The sequence below is a fragment of the Meles meles genome, chromosome 3 (assembly GCF_922984935.1).
Source record: "Meles meles chromosome 3, mMelMel3.1 paternal haplotype, whole genome shotgun sequence".
Classification (NCBI taxonomy): Eukaryota; Metazoa; Chordata; class Mammalia; order Carnivora; family Mustelidae; genus Meles; species Meles meles.
Genome location: NC_060068.1, coordinates 76,541,379 through 76,566,966, shown reverse-complemented (window position 1 = coordinate 76,566,966; position 25,588 = coordinate 76,541,379). Strand labels below are relative to the sequence as shown.

Genomic DNA, 25,588 nt, shown 5'->3' with positions numbered 1-25,588 from the left:
AAGGATCCCACCAAAAAAGAGAACTACAGACCAATATCCTTGATGAACACAGATGCAAAAATTCTCGCCAAAATACTAGCCAATAGGATTCAACAGTACATTAAAAGGATTATTCACCACGATCAAGTGGGATTTATTCCAGGGCTGCAGGGCTGGTTCAACATCCGCAAATCAATCAATGTGATCGAACACATTAATAAAAGAAAGAACAAGAACCATATGATACTCTCAATAGATGCTGAAAAAGCATTTGACAAAGTACAGCATCCCTTCCTGATCAAAACTCTTCAAAGTGTAGGGATAGAGGGCACATACCTCAATATTATCAAAGCCATCTATGAAAAACCCACCGCAAATATCATTCTCCATGGAGAAAAACTGAAAGCTTTTCCACTAAGGTCAGGAACACGGCAGGGATGTCCATTATCACCACTGCTATTCAACATAGTACTTGAAGTCCTAGCCTCAGCAATCAGACAACAAAAAGAAATTGAAGGCATCCAAATTGGTAAAGAAGAAGTCAAACTATCACTCTTCGCAGATGATATGATACTATATGTGGAAAACCCAAAAGACTCCACTCCAAAACTGCTAGAACTTGTACAGGAATTCAGTAAAGTGTCAGGATATAAAATCAATGCACAGAAATCAGTTGCATTTCTGTACACCAACAACAAGACAGAAGAAAGAGAAATTAAGGAGTCAATCCCATTTACAATTGTACCCAAAACTATAAGATACCTAGGAATAAACCTAACCAAAGAGGCTAAGAATCTATACACAGAAAATTATAAAGTACTCATGAAAGAAATTGAGGAAGACACAAAAAAATGGAAAAATGTTCCATGCTCCTGGATTGGAAGAATAAATATTGTGAAAATGTCTATGCTACCTAAAGCAATCTACACATTTAATGCAATCCCTATCAAAATACCATCCATTTTTTTCAAAGAAATGGAACAAATAATCCTAAAATTTATATGGAACCAGAAAAGACCTCAAATAGCCAAAGGAATATTGAAGAACAAAGCCAAAGTTGGTGGCATCACAATTCCGGACTTCAAGCTCTATTACAAAGCTGTCATCATCAAGACAGCATGGTACTGGCACAAAAACAGACACATAGATCAGTGGAACAGAACAGAGAGCCCAGAAATCAACCCTCAACTCTATGGTCAACTCATCTTCGACAAAGCAGGAAAGAATGTCCAATGGAAAAAAGACAGCCTCTTCAATAAATGGTGCTGGGAAAATTGGACAGCCACATGCAGAAAAATGAAATTGGACCACTTCCTTACACCACACACGAAAATAGATTACAAATGGATGAAGGACCTCAATGTGAGAAAGGAATCCATCAAAATCCTTGAGGAGAATGCAGGCAGCAACCTCTTCGACCTCAGCCGTAGCAACATCTTCCTAGGAACAACGGCAAAGGCAAGGGAAGCAAGGGCAAAAATGAACTATTGGGATTTCATCAAGATCAAAAGCTTTTGCACAGCAAAGGAAACAGTTAACAAAACCAAAAGACAACTGACAGAATGGGAGAAGATATTTGCAAACGACATATCAGATAAAGGGCTAGTGTCCAAAATCTATAAGGAACTTAGCAAACTCAACACCCAAAGAACAAACAATCCAATCAAGAAATGGGCAGAGGACATGAACAGACATTTCTGCAAAGAAGACATCCAGATGGCCAACAGACACATGAAAAAGTGCTCCACGTCACTCGGCATCAGGGAAATACAAATCAAAACCACAATGAGATATCACCTCACACCAGTCAGAATGGCTAAAATTAACAAGTCAGGAAATGACAGATGCTGGAGAGGATGTGGAGAAAGGGGAACCCTCCTCCACTGTTGGTGGGAATGCAAGCTGGTGCAACCACTCTGGAAAACAACATGGAGGTTCCTCAAAATGTTGAAAATAGAACTACCCTATGGCCCAGCAATTGCACTACTGGGTATTTACCCTAAAGATACAAACATAGTGATCCGAAGGGGCACGTGTACCCGAATGTTTATAGCAGCAATGTCTACAATAGCCAGACTATGGAAAGAACCTAGATGTCCATCAACAGATGAATGGATAAAGAAGATGTGGTACATATACACAATGGAATACTATGCAGCCATCAAAAGAAATGAAATCTTGCCATTTGCGACGACGTGGATGGAACTAGAGCGTATCATGCTTAGTGAAATAAGTCAATCGGAGAAAGACAACTATCATATGATCTCCCTGATATGAGGACATGGAGAAGCAACATGGGGGGGTAGGGGGATAGGAGAAGAATAAATGAAACAAGATGGGATTGGGAGGGAGACAAACCATAAATGACTCTTAATCTCACAAAACAATCTGGGGGTTCCTGGGGGGAGGTGGGATTGGGAGAGGGGGAGCGGGCTATGGACATTGGGGAGGGGAGGCGAACCATAAGAGACTATGGACTCTGAAAAACAACCTGAGGGTTTTGAAGGGTCAGGGGTGGGAGGTTGGGGCAACCTGAGGGTTTTGAAGGGTCAAGGGTGGGAGGTTGGGGGAACAGGTGGTGGGTAATGGGGAGGGCACGTTTTGCATGGAGCACTGGGTGTTGTGCAAAAAGAATAAATACTGTTACGCTGAAAAAATAAATAAAACGGAAAAAAAAAAAACTTCCAAATACATGTTCCTGTGTTATTCCTTAACATTACTTAATAACATAAAATGTAAGCAGTACATTTTGTCCAAGTATCATGAAATTCTCATAATACTCTTGGATTCATGATGAATTCATATTTTAAAGTATCATTAAAATAGCTTATGTGCTAAATTCAAGCATCATATACTACGCATCATACATTCAACATTTAATCCTCCCATTATTATGCCTATTTGGTTAAGGAGGGAGCTAAAGCTTAAAGAGGTTAAATAATTTGCCTAGGGGACACAATTGGTTAGCAGCAGAGCTGAGCTTGAACATTTATTTCTTACATTATTTTACCTCCATTGTGAGTATGGTATTAAGAGTTCTCATTTCAAGATGGCTCATGCTGATTATGGGCAAGTTTATGCAGCTCTGGCAGTCCAAGCAGCATCAGCTGTTATAAATGTAGTAGATACCTGTCCTAGATAAGACAGCAGACATTTTGTTATCCTACCTTTGACCCTCATACTCCAACTCATTTCCTGAGTATCCTATGGCAACCACCCCCTCACCCCACATGCAGCTGTCAGTAATGCATGGATGCCTCAATATAGACCAGACTCAGAAGAGACAACTCTTCTGAGTCCCATTTATATCTACTGTCTAGAATTAGCCACTCAGGATGTTCAAAAGGGAACTGTGATTAATATCTTATTAATAGTGGGCCACTAAATTCTGCTCTGTATTGAACAAATATCATCTGTTACTGAGAAGAGCACTGGTTACAATTCACAAAATTTCAATTCTAATTCTAAATCTGATCTTGAGAAAATAGTTTGTTTTTCTTTTTTTCATTAGTTTCCTTGTGTGAAAACAGAGAATATGGGGCACCCGGTGGCTCAGTCATTGGGCATCTGCCTTTGGCTCAGGTCGTGATCCCGGGATCCTGGGTCCTGGGATTGAGCCCTGCATTGGGCTCCCAGCTCAGCGGGAAGCCTGCTTGTCCTTCTCCCACTTCCCCTGCATGTGTTCCCCCTCTCGCTGTCTCTCTCTCTCTCTCTGTCAAATAAATAAACAAATAAAACTTTTTAAAAAAGAGAGAATATATTATATATTTTACAAACTTCTGAGATGGTATACGCAAAAGTACTTTTAAAAGAATAAAGATCTTCTAAAAAATTCTCATTACTAGTATGGTGAGGGGAAAAAAAAGCCTTTCTATTAAGAGTAAAATTTGCCCAGTTTCCTTTCTAATCCTTCATATTTAGTGGAAAATTCCATAATTATTTACAATGTCTGCTCATCACCAATTTTTCTATTTTTTCATTCTTTTCCTACTCTCCCAGACACGTTTTGATTTTGCTTTATAACTTAACCACCTCTGTTCTTTGCTTTCTCTCTAGCTAACACTTTTTATTGCCTTCTCACCAAGATTATACTCCCATTTTTGTTGTCATCTGCATTGTCTTATCTTGCTGTGTTTAACTTTTTTAAAAGTTTTTATTTCAATTCCAGCTAGTTAGCATGATAATTAGTTTCACATTGTTTCAGGTATAATATTAGTTTAATATTAGTGTAATATTAGTTTATTAACGTATTATTAGTTTTAGGTATACAATATAGTGATTCGACAACTCCATACATCACCCAGTATGTATGATCACAAGTGCACTCCTTAATCCCTGTCGCCTATTTTTCCCATCCCCTAGCCTATTTTAACTCAATTCAAATAAATGCCTATTATAGGCAAGACATACAAGATGAGTAAGAAACAGGCTGACAATGATAATTATTATATCATTTTCGTGAGCCAATTGACTAATTCAATGCTATTATTTTCACATGGGTATTTGGTTATTCTTAGCTATACCTGATGTCATCCATTAGACTCTAAAATCATTAGAGTGCTAACGTACTGTAATATTTGACTGCCCGTTCCCAGTGAAAGAAACTGAATTCTCATGATAATCTTAGTTATTAGCTTATTTTTTCTGCTGCATCATATATACTTAATTTCAGGATATAAATACATGGGCCCAAAGTAATTTCAAAAGGTGTTTTACATATAAAATTAAGAAAGAATAAAGCATAATTTCTGCCATTAAAAAATTAAATAGGAAGATTTTAAAAGTGTCTATTTTTAAGTACCCAAATTGAAAAGGACATTAATTTCAGGAGAACGACATTTCCTGGCATTTCTGTTTCTGAAATTCACAGAAGCTTTGGGAACTTTCATTAAAGAAAACAAACAGGAAATACATTTTCAAAGGGGATTTGATCTGGGTAAAGGTAATGAACACAGGTGGCATAGGAAATACCATATAGCACTGGGCTGGGTGTAAACTGGGAAAGAAAAAAAGAAGTGATAAAGAAAATTACATTAGAAACAAGGAAGAACTTCCAGAAAATAAAATCACACACTTCCTTCCATCTATAAATTGCCCTTTCCTCTCCAAGGCTTCCACCTCTCGATTTCCCTGAATTTCTTTTTTTTCTGCACTTCTCTGCATGTTTCTCTTTCATATATCTTCAACTTCCCTATTCTTTTCATCTCAATCTATATACACACTCAAGTTTATTCTATTTTAAAAAGAAAAACGTGGGGTGCCTGGATAGCTCAGTCGGTTATCGTCTGCCTTCAACTCAGGTCATGATCCCAGGGTCCTGAAGTTAGGCCTTCAGCCCTGCGTCATTGGGAGCGGGGGAGGGTCCTTTCTCAGCAGGGAGTCTGCTTCTCCTCTGCTCCTCCACCACCCACTCTTGCTCTCTCTCTCACTCAAATAAAATCTTAAAAAAAAAAAATCTTAAAAAAAAAAATTAGTTAATCCTGAAACTACTCCAGGTGGCACCACACACTTCAGCTATTCTCAGTAACCCTTGAGGTGGAAAAATGAATTAAAGCAGCCTTCTGAATCTCACTTTTACCCCCTTCCCAATTCAGGAAAACCTCTGGGTCCTTTTACATACACTTGCTGCAGAATTTAATCTCTGTATTAAATATCCTACCTGGTTCCCATACATTATTTTCTCCTGATTACTCTTCTTCCTCTCCAATTAGTTTCCTTTGAGGCTGCTCTTCATCTACCTTAAATGTTGACTTAAATGTTAACTTAAATGTTGACTTTCCTCAGGATTCCAACCCCAGGCCCTGCTCTTACTTGTTACATTGGGCATAAATATTTTTTATATTTTATAAATATATATATAAATATATATAATATATAAATAAATATAAATATTTTATAAATACTATAAATATTTTTCACCAATAGTATGGTCTGTGCTCATAATTTCCAAACCACTGTAGACCTGTCTCAGATGTATAGACCCATATCTCTGACCTTGTATTAGGGCAACTCTATCTGAATGTCACTTAGGCATCTCAAAATTAAACCTGTCCAAGACAAACTGACCTTTTCTCCAAAGTTTGTTGCTCTTTCTATATTTCCTATTTCAGTCAATGACATCCCTGCTCACCTCAAATCTAAAATCTGGGAAACTTCTCCTTCACATTCCAACTATTCTATTACTGTTTGCTATCACCTCTCAAATGGACAATTACACTTAACTTATAAGTAGACTCTATCTCTGTTCTCAGCCTTCTTCAATCCTCTAAGTTGATGTCAAGTGAATGCCTAAAAGCATAAATTTAATCATGTCATGTACAGTGTTTAAAATCTTTGTGCTTTCATCTAAAACCCTTGATGTACTTCAGGACTTCATAATTTAGCCCCTGCCTTTGTCTTTATCCTTATATTCTATCACTTCATAGTACTGTACCTACAATTCACCTAATCCAAACTACCAGTCACTTCTTGGATTCATGACCATTCCTTTTGAGACTTCATACTAATTATTCCTTGCCCAAAATATCCTTCATTCACTCAGCTTCCAGCTCAGCTCAGACTCTTTCTATAAAGCCTGTCCTAAATCTCACAAGCTGAAAAAAGCATTCCTCCTGAATTGCTATTAAAACTAGTATATACCTCAGTTATAATACTATTAACTGTCTATCTTTCCTGTACTTATTCCCTTGAGGGAAACATAGTTTTGCACGTTGTAAATATTTGATGAAGAAGCTTAAACAATAGGACAACTCCATTTTCAAATATTCTTAAAAAAAAAAAAAAGTGAAAAGAAGTCACAGAATTGCAACTTGTCCATCCAAAAGGGACCCTGCATTTGACGAAATGAGCAAGCACTAAGTTCTAGAAGAATATACATTATCCTATTCATCTGGGCCTTACTAACAGCATTAACAGCTTCCCAGGTTTAAAAAAAAAAAAAAGAGTAACCATTATCATAATCCTGAATCCCTAACCTAGGGCACATATGATAAAGCAAAGCTCTAAAGAGTTAAGGATTAAAAAGGTCAGGCATCTTGTATTGTCAAGACGTCCGTTTTTCCCAACTTGATCTACAGATTCAAAGCAATCCTAATCAAAATCCCAACAAATTATTTTGTGGATAGCAAAAACTCCTTCTAAAATTTAAACGGAGAAGGTAAAGACCCAGAATAGTCAACACAATATTGAAGAACAAAGTTGGAGGGCTGATACTATTCAACTTTAAGACTTACTATAAAGGAAACAGTCAACAAAACAAAGAGTCAACCCATGGAATGGGAGAAGATATTCACAAATGACATTACAGAGAAAGGGCTGATATCCAAGGTCTATAAAGAACTCCTCAAACTCAACATCCAAAAAATAGGTAATCATGTCAAAAAGTGGGCAGAAGACATGAACAGACACTTCTCCAATGAAGACATACAAATGGCTAGCAGACACATGAAAAAATGTTCATCATCATTAGCCATCAGGGAAATTCAAATCAAAACCACATTGAGATACCACCTTATACCAGTTAGAATGGCAAAGATTAACAAGATAGGAAACAACAAATGTTGGAGAGAATGTGGAGAAAGGGAACCCTCTTACACTGTTGGTGGAAATGCAAGTTGGTGCAGCCACTTTGGAAAACAGTGTGGCGATTCCTCAAAAAATTAAGAGTAGAGCTATCCTATGACCCTGCAATTGCACGATTGGGTATTTACCCCAAAGATACAGATATAGTGAAAAGAAGAGCCATATGTACCCCAGTGTTCACAGTAGCAATGTTCACAATAGCCAAACCATGAAAAGAGCCAAGATGCCCTTCAATAGACAAATGGATAAGGAAGATATGGTCCATATATACAATGGAATATTACTCAGCCATCAGAAAGGATGAATACCCAACTTTTGTATCATCATGGATGGGACTGGAGGAGATTACACTGAGTGAAATAAGTCAAGCAGAGAAAGTCAATTATCATACGGCTTCACTTACATGTGGAACATAAGAAATAACATGGAGGACATTAGGAGAAGGAAAGGAAAGTGAATGGGAGGAAATCAGAGGGGCAGACAAACCATGAGAGACTGTGGACTCTGAGAAACAAACTGAGGGTTTTAGAGGGGAAGGGAAAGGGGGAATGGGTGAGCCTGGTGGTGGGTATTAAGGAGGGCATGTGTTGCATGGAACACTGGGTGTGGTGCATAAACAGGGAATCTTGGAACACTGGGGAAAAAAGAACTACACACACACACACACACACACACACACACACACACACTATTCTTTTTCGATTAAAAAAAAAGACTTACTATAAAACTATAGTAATCAAGTCAGTGTGGTATTGGTGAAAAATTAGACAGTGCAACAGTGGAACAGAATAGAGAGCCAGAAAAAAATCTACATATATAGTCAGCTGAACTTTGACAAAGGAGCAAAGGCAATGCAATAGAGCAAAGATAGTCTCCTCCACAAAAGGTACCAGAACAACTAGATACCCACATGCAAAAACATGAATCTAGACAAAGACCTTATATTCACCACAAAAATTAAAACACATGGACGTTTATAACAGCTTTGTTCATAACTGTCAAAATTTGGAAGCAACCAAAATGTCCTTCAGTAGGTGAACGTATAAATAAACCATGGTACATCCAGACAATGGAATGTAATTCAGTACTAAAAAGAAATGAGCTGTCGAGCCATGAAAAGACATGGAGAAACGTTAAGTGCATATTGCTAAGTGAAAGAAGCCAATATGAAAAGACTACATACTGTATGATTCCAACTAAATGATTCTGGAAAAGGGAAAACTATGGAGACAGTAGAAGGATCAGTGGCTGCCAGGGTTGGAGCATAAGAGTGGGACAGATGAAAAGGCAGAGCACAGAGGATTTTTAGGGCAATGAAAATATTCTGTATGATGGACCATATCATTATACATTTGTTCAAAACCACAGAATGTACAACACCAAGAATGAACTGTAATGTAAACTATGGACTTTGGGTAATTATGAATGTGCCAATGTAGGTTCATCAACTATAACAAATGTACCACTCTAATGGGGAATGTTATTATGGAGGAGGTTAGGCCTATTTGGGGTCAGAAGGTATATTTCTGTATCTTCCCTATAACTGTGTTGTGAATCTACTAAAAACTGCTCTAAAAAAATTCTAATAAAAAAAGAAAGAAAGAAAAATCAAAGGGACCCCTGAAACAGTTAACAGCAACAAAAAAAGGTCAAAAGCATCCGGTGGATTTAAGGCCCACAGTCATGGCTGTCTATACATAATGAAACTTGGGATCTGAGCAGTTTTCTGTAGGAGAGGATCCATAGCTTTTCATCGGTTCTCAGAGGATCCCATAATCTCAAAATCATTAAGAACCACTTATTTACACAGATGAAGTAGGCTCCTCAAAGGGTTTGTTAGTAGTTTCAGGGGAGAAAATTTAAAAACACTGAGAATATTGCACCCATATTTTGCATGTGCTACACTTGAATAGACTGTAAAATGAGAATGTGCCCATTATTTATCATTTCTTTGATATCTCCAACTACATACAAATTAAAATTAGTTAAAATACCAAAGCCACAGAGGAAGAGCTCCCTTGAATCTTAGAGTCATAGAAAAAGGAAGAGCAAATGACATTTAAGACCTATACCTTCCGATAGTTAAGAACAAAAAAGCTGAAGTATTCTGTGAGGTATTATCAACTATAAACAGTATGAAAATATGTTAAATTCACAAGAAATGGAGCAAAAGGGAAAAGGCACAAGAAATAAAATTAATTCTTTAATGGAAAATTTTCAAAATCTTCACTTTGTTAACTCACTAATCCAATAGGGACAGACTCCTAAATTGGTTTCTTATACTACTTTAAGACCTAAGTGGAAACATAGAAAATATAAGGTGTACACAGGTGAGGAGAGTCAATTACATTTGGCAAACAGCTAAATTTTTATAGCATAGATCTAGATATCATAAATACATACTATGTAAAATGAGAAATTGACTTTTATGATATGCATTATGACAGCTTAGTCTTCTTAAACCCCAGGAAAACAACTCAATGATAGTGCTTAACTGTAATAAACCGTTGTTCCAAATACAGGAACAGCTCTGAGCCAAAGGACTGCACCTGTTCCTGCCATACATATGTGAGACAAACAAGGGAAACCCACAACCACAACTGATCAAGTGCGGTTCCATTCACCACCACCACAGAACCTCGAGTAAGGCATGTTTTCAGGAGAGAGTTTAAAAAGATGATGGCATTAAATAACGTGCCAAGGAAACCATGTGCTTGGCACAAGAAGAGAGCTTCTGTTTTTCTCTTTTAATTAAGATGCTGAGAGATGAATATATAAGCCACTGAGCAGAAAATGCTTCTAAATTGAAGAAATGTAAACAAACAGCCTAGCTTGTCCATGGTGGACACCTGAACCGCACTGCAGCTGCAGAAAAGTCACAGACCTGGACATACTGGTATTAGAGCGAAATGTTAAGTTCTGCTATCAACTGGGCCTTTAGTATAGTCTGATGGTCTCTTTAGTGTTCCTACATAGCTCTATCCCTGAATCTACAGTGAACTCTTTCAGTTTTTCTTCTGGACTATTCTTCACTGTCCTAAAAATTCACCACTGCCTCTACCTTCCGTATCCTCAGGTTTAGTTAAGATCATGAGGGTCTAAAAGCCTCACCAGAAACATGACCTCCAGAAACAGAAGAATGACCTCACCAGAAACAAACCATGCTAGCAGCTTGATCTTGGATGTCCGGCTTCCGAAATGTGAGAAAAGAAATTTATGTTGTTGAATTCATGTAGTCTATGGTATTTTATTACGGCAGTCTAAGCTGACTAACAGAATCATACTTGGGAGTAGGAGATTCCATATACCAAACCCAGTTCCAGCTTCACTCAATAGTACTATCTTTAAGTTAAAGAAGACAAAAGCTGGTTTTGAGCTTTTTTAAAAGTGCTACCTTTCATAAAATAATTATAGAAAATAAAAATAAGTAAATAAAAAAGAAGCATGAAATTATTAACAAGTATAGTGCAGGCCTACTGAAATACATCATCGATCTAATAAAAATGGAATAAAAGATACTTACCACCACCAAGAATGTAAGAATCCTGGTGGTTCCCCCAATGTGATGTTTTTTTCCCATCTTATCTAAAATGAATAAAAGAGATATTAAATACTTTCCTAATAATACCTTTTTCCACAAATATTACAAACCAATATTTTCCCATTTAAAGTACTAAGGTAATATATAAGATTTTAATCATTTTCATATTACCCTTTATTCAAGTTTTATAAGTACTCATTTTACATAGTGATTTATTGATTGGCTAGTTTGAGAAGATGCCACCATTACTTTCCTGAATTTGCTTCCCACTGTGTCAGGACTTTTAGGAGAGACTTCTGGAACCTAAGGAATTTCAGGACCTTAAGGCACATCAAAATTACCATTATTAACATCACTACAAAAATCAATTATTACTACTAACCAAAGAATTTGCAAATGACTGGAATTAATATGTGCAGACTCTAAATTACACCTTAAGGATTGAGTTTTTAAATAAATTCCTGATTTGAGAGGATGGAGAGAAAGAAGGCATGTGTCTTCCATAAAGTAAGAGTCTCAAAAAAGCACTTGGGTAGCACAGTCAGTTGTGCGTCCAACTCACTGAGGTCAGGACATGATCTCACGGTCATGAGACTGAGCTCCAACCTCAGCAGAAAGTCTGCTTAGAACTCTCTCTTCCTTTCCCTCTGCCCCTTCCCACTACTCCTCCCATACCCGCACTCTCTCTCTCTCTATCTCTAATAGATCAATCCTTAAAAAAAACTTTAAAAAGGGTTCAACAAGATGGAAATATTAACTTTACAAATGTTTGTATTTAGATATATATTTACATATATATTCATATATATTTATATGTATTATATTTATATTTCAGATGAGTTGAGTTCACTATAAAAAATTGAAAACAAGGTCAATATCTCTAAAAAATTGAAACTTCTGACTAAATACTCTTTAAAAATTAAATTTAGAAGTTGGAAAGCTGGGTAGGTATTTATACAATGTCTTTTCTAAGCACTGATAGCAGTAAACACAAAAGATAAAAATTTTTGCATTCAGGAAGATGATACTTTAGTAGAGAAGACATATCATAAACAAAAAAAGCAAAAAATAAAAAGGAGAGGGAGAGAAATTATTTTTATATTAGAAGTAGAAAGTGACAAACGCTAAGGAGAAAAACAAAGCAGGGAAGGAGGGCAATGAAAATGGAAAACAATAAGAAGTAAGCTATAATTTCAATTAAGGTTATCCAGAAAGCCCTCAAAAACAATCTTTAGGCAGGGGCGTCTGGCTGGCTCAGTCAGAAGAGCATGCAGCTCTTGATCTCAGGGTCCTGAGTTTGAGCCCCATGGTGGATATAGAGATTGCTTAAAGAATTAAATGAATAAATAAGAACTTGAAAAAAAAATAACAATCTTTATGTATAAGTATGATTTCATTTTTTAGTTTAAATAATTAGGGATGCTTGAGTGGTCCAATCAGTTAAAAGTCCAACTCCTGATTTCTGCTCAGGGCATGAGCTCAGGATCATGAGATCAAGCCCTGGGTAGGGCTCTGCACTAGGCATAGAGCCTGCTTAAGATTCTCTCTCCCTCTTTTTCTGCCCTCCTCCTATCTGTACATGTGCATTTGTATTCTCTCTAAAAATAATTAATTAAAAATTATTTAACAATATTCCAGTCAGCAAAATATGCCCATAGGCCCTTAACATATCTAGGAAGTAAACAACCACATAATTATAAATTTCCAAAAAAAAAAAATCAAGGAATCCTTTCTATCACCTACTGTGGAAGAACTTAGAAATTCTTGTTCCAAAAGGATTAAAATAAATAAATAAAAGTTTTAAGATAGGACTTAAGAAGGTGGCCTAAAATGTTAAATAAAAGAAAAGAAAGAAAAAAGAAAAAAGAGGTAACTCTCTAAGGTAAGATAGGAAACCATAACTAAAATCAGCAAAATCATCATTTTTTAAGAGTTCTTAAACATACAAAATGTAAACCAATGGGAACTTTAAAGTAATTTGCTCTCAAAAAAACAAAAATTTTCTGAAAGTGAGTAAATTATATATGTGATAGCCATTTTTTGAAAGAGCTAAAGGAGAAATCCTAGGGATTAATGAACTTGAATTCATAGACTAAATATGAACAATTAACCAAAACATGTTATGTTATATAAATAAAAGCCAGATCCTAACTTGAATTCTCCTAAGAGTAATACTAATAATTTTTTTATCTATGCTATCTTCCATCTGAATTTCTGTTAATTATTATTGCTACCTTCTTGGTTCATGAAAAATAAGAAATGGTAATACTTCATGAGTCTGAGAATAAATGAAACTCTGATGTCCCGTTAAATTTATAACTTAGTCAAAAACCTATTTCTCATCTTTCCATCTTTTCTCTTACCATTTGTTCACTAGTTGGTGTCTTCTTGAAATGGCATAATAATGAACCTTACAGAGATGTCCCAGACAGATAAGTATTTCTAATCCCTGGAATCATCCTAATTATATAAACAGCAAGTTTTTCAAGGTAGCATTTCATCTTAGTTTATCCTAACTTGACAGATTATGACTATGAAATAAAGCAGACAGCGCAATGCTCAATCAAAAGGAGACTGAAATGACTTAGGTTACAGTTAAAGTGGCATGACTAGGTCTCACTGCTGAACCGTGCTGGAGGAGGGATTCGACTCAGTCTAACATGAGTCCTCCTGTGTTATGACTGGTGCTCAGCAGTTCCATCCTGCACTTTCACAAGCAACCACGAGCAAAAGTAATCGAGGAAAGTAGCTACACAGTTTACACTCAATACGGACTTTTGTGAAAGAAGTTTAAATGTAATGCATTTTGGGGTTTTTTTCCATTTGTATTTTCAACAGTATTATGTCTTACGTTCATCAGAGCAGCTCAAAATTCCTCCCATATATCATCTTTTTCATCCTTATAATAGTCTTTACTACATAACATTGACAGTTCTCACTTTAAATTCCAAGTAAGTGGCAGACACAGCTAAAATTTTGGCCCATCATATTCAAAATAACACAAAAGTCACACTTTTATAGTTATTGAATAAACAACAATTAATGCTTTAGGTTATTCCTGAGAAGAAATGGTTATGTGTAAGAATATATTTCCATAGTGAATGGGTTTTTGTTTTTGGCCTCCAAACTAATTACTATTTTAGGTATTATTTGTTTATAGGAAGCATGAGATGATACTAAGGAAAACAGAACCATGTTTCTATAGAACCCTGACCTATAGAAAACTAAGGCACATTCATTGCCACATCGTTAGAAACAATGAAAATTAGAAACAACCTGAAAGGATTCACCAACTGTGAATGTAAAATAAAATTTTATACTTAGATACTATAGAAGAGTGGCAATCATTAAGAAGAATATGACATATCTACATGGAAAGAGAGCCATGTTATATTGGCTCTTCAAGTTTGAGATTTGGAAGATTATGAATAATATGTATAGTGTAAAACTTTTTTTTTAATGACTTTTTACTGGGGGAAGGGGTAGGAGGGGAAAGTATGAATTTTTTTTTAATATTTTATTTATTTATTTGAGAGAGAGAGATCACAAGTAGTCAGAGAGGCAGGCAGAGAGAGAGGAGGAAGCAGGCTCCCCGCTGAGCAGAGAGCCCGACGCGGGGCTCGATCCCAGAACCCCGAGATCATGACCTGAGCCGAAGGCAGAGGCTTAACCAACTAAGCCACCCAGGCGCCCCGGGAAAGAATGAATCTTTTTTTTTTTTTTTTAAAGATTTATTTATTTGACAGATAGAGATCACAAGCAGGCAGAGAGGCGAGCTGAGAGAGAAAGAGGAGGAAGCTGGCTCCCTGCTAAGCAGAGAGCCCGACGCGGGGCTCGATCCCAGGACGCTGGGATCATGACCTGAGCCAAAGGCAGAGGCTTTAACCAGCTGAGCCACCCAGGCGCCCCGGAAAGAATGAATCTTAAGCAGACTCCACACCCAGTACACTGTGTGACATGGGGCTTAATCTCACAATCCTCAGATCAGGACCTGAGCTGAAATCACTTAACCAACTGAGTGAGCCAGGCACCCCTAAACCTTCTCTAGTTAAAAGAAATTGTGCATATATGTATGTGTGCATTTGGGTGTATACATATTAAATAAAGCATACCAAACTTAAGGCTATTAGTCTCTGGAAAAGAGTAAAGGAAGACTTTCATTTTAAAATTATATTCATCTATATAGTTTAATTTTTTTTTCTTACTAAACATGTATTAATGACGGACATGGTTGAGGAATGGCCTGAAAATACCTCTAAATGTCAATGGCCATTTTAGAAACAATTCTGCTATTTATGAAAAGGCATTTTCTGTTGTATTGAGTTTCATGGGCTTCAGCCTTTTTTGGGTATTTGAATGACCTGTATGGAAACTATTTCTCTCTCTTTATTCTATTTTTCCTTCTTTCATTACCACAGCTCCGATATACATTTTTCATCCTAAGGCTTTTTAAAGCTGTTGGGTCATCCACCTCCCTTCCTTCCATCATTTGCCCAGCTCAAAGCTGCATTCTCCTATAACTTACAGATAAATCTCAATACCCATTCCCACTGTTGTATTCTACATTCGAGGGCCTTGTCTGTGATTATGCTATGTCTCTACTGTATGATCTGGCATTTTCAGCATTTCTGTATAAGTGGAGAGCTAAACAATGAATGAACACAAAATCTACTGGCAGGGGTAAGACATGCCATATGGCTTATAAGGGATAATTATAATTTATAAATGCCCATACTATCGATATAGCAATTCTTCTAGGAATTTATCCTATAAATATGCTCATGTGTGCAAAATTTTATATATGTATATATATAAAACAATTTTCAGTAAAGCATTATTTGTAATTGTAAAAGACTAGAAACAACCCAAATGGCCATATGTCCATTAGTAGGGGGCTGGTGAAATATATTATGGCACATTTCATAGAATGAAATACCCTACCACCATAAAAAGAATTATTAAGTTTCATGAACAACCACTATAAAACAATTTAAGTCAAACAAATGAAACAAAAATTAAAGCATGTAACAGTATGTATAGTAAATTAGTATTTATATAAACAAGGAAAAAAATGATACACACACATAGATATACAGATACACACTTGCTTAGCTTTTCATCATTACTTGCATCTGGCAATACTGGAATATTACCTATTATCTCTCAGTCCCACACTCACTCTTCTTTGTCCATTCTACACTAAGTGCTGGGATTCTGAAAATTGGGTTTCCTAGTTTCCTGTTCAGCTCTGCATCAGAAGAATGCTAGCTGGAGATCCAATGGCAGGAGGAAGAGGAGAGGCTTCCTGCCCATGGCTCCAAAAGTGAACTAGCTGCTGGTTGCAGCAGCAGTAGCTACAGCAGCTACAGCATGGGACAATCTTGGATGTCCGCTGCTCCTTTTCAGAGGTTCTAGCCTGTCAATGTGAGACCTCTTTGAATGGTCCAGACCCACTTCGACAGCACCTGCAATAGCACAGCAGTAGGCTTGAAGTTCATGGACTCTGAACTTTTCAGAGTATTCCTAAATCATTTAATACTTTTTGAGAACCAGTGTTCTAAAATGTTAATATCATAAATGGATAAAGCTAGTTTCTGTGTTAAGAAAAGAACGGATATATATACCTACATATATATGTAAATTAAAAGACTCAAATTTTGTCTAGGAACAAATATATATATATATATATATTTGTATATATATTTGTATATATATATGTACATATATATATACAAATATATATACATGTTCCTAGACAAAATTCGAGTATATATATACAAATATATATACAAATATATATATATATATATATATATATATGTTCCTAGACAAAATTCGAGTCTTTTAATTTACATATAACCTACCATTCCCACAAATTTTTTAAAATCTTCCATGTATAGGAAGATTAATATAACTAAAATAGTTTAATTTAAAAACTAACCAAATAGACATATAATGGGAAGAAAAATCTGATCCGACTTTAAAGCAGATAATCCAAAACTGTGCTATTCAACATGGTATCCCCTAGCCATATGTGGTTCTTTAAATTTAAATGAATGTTCTTCATTCAGTCTAGCCACTTTTCAAGTGCTCAATAGTCACATGAAACCAGTGGAGAATTTACTAGAAGCACAGATTAGAAATCATCTCCTAATCACAGGAAGTTTTATTGAATAGCACTGTTATATTCTAGAAGGTAGAAATCCTCTTAAAGGCTACACCCAGGTGAGAGACTGAGCTGCTGAGATATACAAGCTACTTGTGCAGATGATGTCTTTTATTGGGAAAATTCCCTGATGGATCCCTTCTATTTTTGTTTTTATTTTTTGGGCTAGAAAAGTAGAGGCTCCTAGGAATGGTTGGAAAGTAGAGAATGAATACTTAATATGCCACATAATAAAATAACAATAATTCAGAAGGCTGCTGATAATCTCCCAGTGAGAAGATGTCTGAGATGTCTAGGAGAATTCAGAAAAGAAGACAATGGGAGAGGCTGTGAAGAGACAACAAGACAGAAGACAACTGGGAGCCCTCAGGTAAACAGCTAGTAAGAAATTCCCATGGCAAGGAGACCAAAAAAGTTAATGTTTAATATTTAAGTTGATGTTTCCTGTACTGTACAAGGCTGAATGCCGTTCAATTTTCCCCTAATCTTCAGTAACAATCTTTTATACCCAAGAGCAACAACCCAGTGGAGCTTGGAGGCTATAAGAGAAATATGAAACTCAGACAAAGAAAAGGCAGCAGACATAAGAAGGAGGAGCAGCAGGAGGGGCTGTAATACTTGGTGGGAGCAAGAAATTACAGCAAGAGAACCTCCAGGCCCCTCTTCCCCTAGTAAGACATGTTAGAGAGAACTTGTGGGAACCTGTAATATTAGGGAGTAGAGCTGGAGCTAGTTTTATAGGAAAGGTTACTCCAGGAGGCAGGAGAATTTCAGGCCATCCAAGTGACAGATACTTGGAACATACATGTACACATAAGACATATATTTATATTTATATTTTTTATTTTTTTTATTTTATTTGACAGAGAGAAATCACAACTAGGCAGAGAGACAGGCAGAGAGAAAGGAGGAAGCAGGCTCCCTGCAGAGCAGAGAGCCCGATGCGGGGCTCGATCCCAGGACCCTGGGATCATGACCTGAGCCGAAGGCAGAAGCTTTAACCCACTGAGCCACTCAGGCGCCCCCATATATTTATATTTCTACTCCAGTATAGAAACTACACAAGGTAAAAAGAATTAGTCAAGAAGTTTAAAAATAACACTTTTGAGTATGTACTACATGCTAGGCCCTTCTAAGCACTTTTACAGGTACTAACTCATTAAACCTCAGCACAACTTTAAAGTATTATTACAATTATCTTCTTTTTATAATTAAGAAAACTAAGTAAGGAGATAATTCAAACCCAGTAGGCTGTCCCCAAAGCAATTACTCTTACCTAACATACTATCTTGCCTCCAAACTAAAGTTCAAGAAATTGGTTAGGAAATTTTAATTTTTTCTTTTCAGTCAAAGATAAGCAGAACAAAATTTTAGAGTCTCTGATGTTCAATAATTTAGCATTCTTAATAAAATCTAAAGAAGCAATCTGCTACATGTTTTTAAGCTACAATTTCTGGGTAACTTACTGGCTAATTTATGACAAATAAGGGCTATTAACATAAACAATGTAAAATTCTTAAGAAAGAAAAAAATCTCGGTATCTGAAACAATCTAGTTCTTAATTGTATTTGGTAAGGTCATGAAGCTTCATTCTTTTTTTTTTTTTTTAAATTTTATTTATTTATTTGACAGAGAGAGAGATCACAAGTAGGCAGAGAGGCAGGCAGAGAGAGAGGAGGAAGCAGGCTCCCCGTGGAGCAGAGAGCCTGATGCGGGGCTCGATCCCAGGACCCCGAGATCATGACCTGAGCCGAAGGCAGCGGCTTAATCCACTGAGCCACCCAGGCGCCCCTGAAGCTTCATTCTGAGGCATGACAAATAACATGTAAAATTTAAGGAGTAAATTGGAATTACCTTTGCATAATAAAATGAGATACCCAGGAAAAGGATAGTTTCTAATGAATTCAAAGTAACAAAAATTGACATAGAATGTCAAGATTTCTTAGTATTCTATTTGTAATTATTAAATACTGAAAGATAATAACAGATAAATAAAAGATAATAAAAGATAAAGCTAAGGAAGAGTTATACATAGAGACTATTTCTAAAGAATGTTCAATATGAGGGGATGGGGTAATTGGGTGAGGGACATTAAGGAGGGCACGTGAGGTAATGAACACTGGGTATTTAGATTGATGAATCATTGAGCTCTATCTCTGAAATGAATAATACACTATATGGTACTTAATTTAAAATTTAAAAAAAGAACGTTCAATTTTGTCTTAATGGGGGTAAGAAAATTTCAAACTGTAGAAACTATATTTGAGATTCAGGTACTAGTTTAGAATCTATCATCAACGGGTGCCTGGGTGGCTCAGTGGGTTAAGCCGCTGCTTTTGGCTCAGGTCATGATCTCAGGGTCCTGGGATCAAGTCCCACATCGGGCTCTCTGCTTGGCGGGGAGCCTGCTTCCTTCTCTCTCTCTCTCTCTCTCTCTGCCTGCCTCTCTGCCTGCTTGTGGTCTCTATCTGTCAAATAAATGAATCTTTAAAAAAAAAAAAAAAAAGAAAAGAAAAGAAAAAAAAAAAAGGCCAAACTTAGTGAGAGATTGGGCTCTGAGATATTCATCTTACTTTTTCAGATGATGTCTAGAATTCCAATGTGACCTTTTCACAACTTTACCCATAGAGGAAACCCACACTAAGGAAAGGTGGCTCAACACAGCAAATCCTGATTCAAAAGAGCTCATTAATGTCATAGTCACCCATATCCTCATTCATCCTGACAGAGAATGACAAAATGGGAAGAAGTATTCTACTTCGCCCTAAACCAGGGTAAGACCATTGAACATCTGAGTGAATGGTGACACTTTAATCACTTCGTTTGTATCATAATACCCAACCCAAATAAACAGGTCTTCCTAGTTTTTCTTTAAGTTCCTTGTTAAACTGTCCTGAATTAGGTAAAAAATCTGGGGATAGACTCACGAGAATTTAGATAAGATGGTCCTTTACTTCTCAAACTATTTAAGAAGTCATTCTACAACAAGCAGCCTTTAATTTTCTATATGATCCAAGTGAAAGTAAGAGAGAAAGCAATGCTAAGCAGGTTACAAAGCCCTAAAAGATTACATTCTCCTTCCTTTATTAACCATAGTTGGGGAGCAGGGGAAGTGGTACTGCCGTTGACACAGACACCAGAGTACAAACCAAACAACGTTTCTCTTTTATTTAAAGAGCATCAAAAGCTCCCTTTTGCCAGAAGATAAAGTCCAAGCTTCCTGGCACAGTATGCAAAAGTCCTCAGTCCTGAGAAAACCTTCCTAAGGAGAAGCAAATTCTCCTTATTGGGAGGGATTTTAGGCAAAGTAAAGCCCAGGTGACAGAAGCCTATGGTATTTATAGGCAAATACAAGCAGCTAGTTATTGATGAAACTTAGTGTGAGGAAGATTATAGAAAGGTACTGAAATTTAGCCAACCAAAATTATTCAGAACTCTAGGGTGGACTTAGCAATGGCCAGTCACAAATCTACTTCTAGGCTTCCATTTTGAAATTGAGATAATTTTGTATTTTCTCTTCTATTATTTTTATTTTTACATAACTGTACAGGGATGCCTGGGTGGCTCAGTTGTTAGGCATCTGCATCTGCCAGTTCAGGTCATAATCCCAGGGTCCCAGAATAAAGCTCTGCATTAGGCTCCCTGCCAAGCAGGAAGCCTGCTTTTCCCTCTCCTACTCTCCCTGCTCTTATTCCTCTCTCACTGCCATCTCTCTGTCAAATAAATAAATAAAATCTTAAATAAATAAATGTGCAAATAGGATATACATATATACATATATGTGTGTGTATATATATACATATGTGTATGCATATATATATGCATACACATATGTATATATATACATATATGTAAGTATAAAAGTAAGGATAAAATTCCCCTTTAATACTTTAAAATCCCTACTCTCAGAAACTAGTCTGGCATGTATATTCTTTCAAACTTTTTACAATATGTTACACTCATAAATATGTACCCACAAAAATATATAGTATTGCACCATGTTCCTTTATGTTCAATGGTTTCCATGTAAATGCCATACTTCATCTTGCTTCTTTTACTTGAAAATGTTTGGAAATTTACCCATGTTAAGTCCAAATAGATCTAACTTGTTCTTTTACATTTTGGGAAACTTATACCTCAATTAATCTAGCCGTTCCCTATATGCAGAAAATGCTATATTGGTTATTTAGGTAATTAGAATACATTTTCACAGTCTACTTGGAGTTTGGCAAGTTAGAAAGTAAAGAATAGTTCTGGGAATCACATACACTAATCTTCAAAGTCCAGAAATACTGTATCTTCTTGGTAACAATAGTTTGTTTTCAGCTTAATTGATTCCTCTTGTGAAACTGAACCACACTAATAATTCAGAGAAATCCTCAGTTTTGCATTCCAAATGAAGCCAGAGAAAATAAAATCATGGTAAATACTTGTCAGGAAAGTGTGAATCTCTTCTGATTATAAGTTCATTTTTACCAAATAGACTTAGAAATTTTGTATATCCATATTCCATTCAATTCAGGGTATATAGGTATAATATCTAGTTATTTCAATCTAGTTATATTTGATCCACACGATCCATGTAAGTGAATGTTCTTAAATGTGTTAGTAACATTTTTCTTTTTCATTAAGTTTAAGAATCACTGCTCTGACATCTTACAATGTTGGTAAAAAAAAAAAAATACAGTTATGGGAACCCCCAAGGATTCAGCAAGTTGACTAATTCAAAATGCTCCTTGATCTAAGGAAATAGAAGAGTAAATCCTTTCATCAAGTTTCAAGAATACAAATATTAAGAGCATTATTTTTGCAATCTCTTCACTGTCCCTATAACAACAAACAGTGAGTGTGGGGTAGCAAGGTGAAATACAAAGTCTTCTAATTAATGATTTCATGAGATAGAAACATATGAAATTTCTGTTTCAATTTGAACAAACCTTAAAATCCAATTTTTCTTACACTGTATATACTCATTCTATGGTAAAACAATTGATTTCTTCTACATTCTAAGCATACCCCAAATTCCCTATTTGCAAATAGGCCCTAACAGTTCACATATATTAATTAATTAGATAAAAGACTGGGGGGCTATGTGTGTTTGTTTACTTCTGCATTTGTTTTTGGAGCAAGTGAATCTCAAGAAGGCTGCACCTCTGGCAGAGAGGGCAATTTGTTCAAGGGGGTACCTGTCATGTTCTTGATGTGGTGGGGGTCAAACTAGTGAAATGACTAGAGACACTATTTCAAGCTGGACTTGTCTCATGAAACTATAAACACAGGCCCCAAATGAGAGCTGCATATGTGACTTAAAATTTTCCAGTAACCACATTAGAAAAGAAAAAAACGGTAAAATTAATTTTAGTAATATATTTAATTTTACCCAATATATCTAAAATATTATTTCAATATGAGATCAAAATTTTAAAATTATTGATACTTTATGTTCTTCTATTCACACTAAATCTTCAAAATCCAGCATGTACTTCATACTTTTGGCACTTTTCAACTGGATTAGTCAGTCATATTTCAAGCATTGAAAAAGCCATATAAAACTAGTGGTTACCATACTGTACAGCACAGATATGGGGGAGAACCAAAAGCTTTCAAATAAACATAGATCTAGGCTTAAATTCCAGTTCCATAACTCACTTAGCTATATCACCATGAGCCAGTGATATAAATTCTCTGAGCCCTATTGTTCTTATCAGTAAAACACGAATAATACCATCTGCCTTACAAATTTCTTGTAAGAATTAGAGATAATATAAGGTACTTTGGCACATTATTTGCCTAGCATATAAAAGAACTCAATAAAATACTCCTCATCCTCATCATTATATAAAATGAAGAAGAAAAGAGGAGAAAGTACCATTGTAAAAGGCTCAAATTCAAACTTTAAAAAAAATGTGGAGGAAAGCAGGAAAAGATACAAGAACTTGAAATAAAATCAAAATGTTTTCTAACTAAAATTTAGTCATCAATCCACTATTATCCATACAAAATAAAAACAAACAAAACCATATTTTACAAAATTATGAATAATGCCAAAATAAGGTACAACTAAAACTAGAGATATGGAGGCATTTGTCTTTTTTTTTTTCTTAAGCAAATTTGCCTTCTTGATTATTACTACCAAGTCTAATATTAGTTTCTATTTCTACAGGGGGAAAAAATGACTAGAAAGTTGAGTAGACGGTTATTGGCATGAAAATGGGACACTAAAAATGCTGACAAATAATCTACAAAGACTGTATTAGGGATACTGATAACAAAGCAGTCACTATATAATACATAATAGTAGTTCTTTAAAATAATTGTTACAGAATATTTTCATTCACTTATATATCAATGTAAAATATGGAAAATATATCAAACATACCTCTGATAAAAATGTTTGGGCCGATTTCTGAGCTCCTACATGGAGCAGATATTCATATACGTAGAGTGCTAACCTGGAAAATGAATAAAATATTTATTGAGAAGAGATGTACTTAACATTCCTTCTTTAAATAATGCACATATTGTTTCACTACAAAAATATCTTACACACCAACAGTAACAGAAAACGAACTCTTCCCATATCTTGTCACTGGAATTTCAAACATGTCTATTCAGAAAGAACTTAAACTAAATAGCACACAAAGAAAAAAGGCAAATGTATCTTTTCTTGAAAAGATACATCTAAATAGGGATTTTTTTCATTTGAATCATGTCACTTATCATAACCTCATTTCCTTTGTTATACCTAACATAATCAATAATTTGTAAACAAACATTAATAATCTCTATAACCTACTTTAAGGTATAGTTATTATCTTTCATTATTAAAATAAATGAGTTAAGTAATTGGACCTTTCTAACAACTTTATGTTGTTTGATCTTTTTGGTGAACAGTAACATAAACTCCAGCTCTTTGTATAGCCATATGCCAAAAAGCTCATTTTTAATATTTGTTCAGGCAACCTCTTCTTACTCTTTAGGTTTGATTGTTAAACCAATAAGATAATATGTTAGCTTATAAGGATTCAAATTTTTAGCAAACAACAGCATTAAGTAAAGTTTAAAAACATCAAATCATATTAAGCATTTGGGTACTTAGAGTTTAAAGGTAACACAAAATTACATATAAATTTATCATTCAAATACAGAATATTAAGTATGCACTATACATTTATGCTCCTCTCATTATCTTGTGGATTCAGAATTTTAAGCTACACCATGTGGCTCAATTTCAGTTGAGCTGTTAACAAAATATTATTCATAAACCCAAATTAGTCTGAGGCAGTATTTTTAATGATATCTTGGATTGATGCCCAGATAGCTCACAACAGTTCAGTTTCTGCTACACTATATTTACCAATATTAAGCCAGGTTTACAGTAAACAAAACAATGTAATAATAACCACAATTCCATAGAGCTACACTATTTCTCTTGCCAAGTGAATTTTTGATTGTTAAAGACTGATAGCATTTGCAAAAATGAATATTTTCTTCATTTTCATGAAAAAAACATCATGCATGTAATGAAAAGAGAAAGCCTGTACAAATTCAATTGCTCCGTCCATTTAGCTCTTTCCCCATTCCAAAATTGCCAAACACTTAAAATGAGAATTTCTCTGTGGTTATTAAGTACCACAGGAGAGGAGACAGACATCTGTTAAAATTAATCATAGATAAAAAAGCATGTTGTTGGAAACATATCCTAACCTCTTCAAGTTGAATGACACTTCTTAGATCATGCTTCTCAACCCTTTCTCTGCCCTAACCCACATGAGGGACATGACATGTGTCTTTCGATAGCAGTATCTCCTGTGGAAGTGTGGTTCATCCCCAAAGTCCATAATGGATACAGGAATTGGAATATTCCTATGGTTTCCAACAAATAAGCCCTACTGGTGATTCTTATCACACATTCTTTTCTTTCTTTTTTTTTTTTTTTTAAGATTTTATTTATTTATTTGACAGAGTGAGATCACAAGTAGGCAGAGAGGCAGGCAGAGAGAGCAGAGAGCCCTATGCGGGGCTCGATCCCAGAACCCTGGGATCATGACCAAGCTGAAGGTAGAGGCTTTAACCACTGAGCCACCGAGGCGCCCCTTATCATGCATTCTTTGTATCAGACACAACCTATCCCTCCAACAATGACTCCCAACCCCATCACATGATTCAGTGACCATGTTGGCAAATCTCATCTCAAAAAAGAGATTTCTGAATTTTTCCAGGAGACCCTATAGACACTATGAAGCCTTGAATTTGCCTCCCAAGGACTGTGTCCCCCCTACCGCCTGAGAAGAAATCTGGCCCCAAGTAATTCCTTGCAG

General features: G+C 35.8%; 1 protein-coding gene across 4 annotated transcripts in view; it reads right to left on the bottom strand.

Moving 5' to 3' along the window:
* SSBP2 (single stranded DNA binding protein 2) overlaps window positions 1-25,588 on the bottom strand; it is a 305,659-nt gene that overhangs the window by 201,800 nt on the left and 78,271 nt on the right. For all 4 annotated transcript variants that reach the window (XM_046000543.1, XM_046000544.1, XM_046000541.1 and 1 more), the window contains exons 2-3: window positions 23,647-23,719; window positions 11,084-11,145 (exon numbers count right to left, since the gene is read on the bottom strand). In XM_046000543.1, coding sequence (XP_045856499.1) covers window positions 11,084-11,145; window positions 23,647-23,719 — 135 coding nt within the window. The remainder of the gene's footprint in view (window positions 1-11,083; window positions 11,146-23,646; window positions 23,720-25,588) is intronic.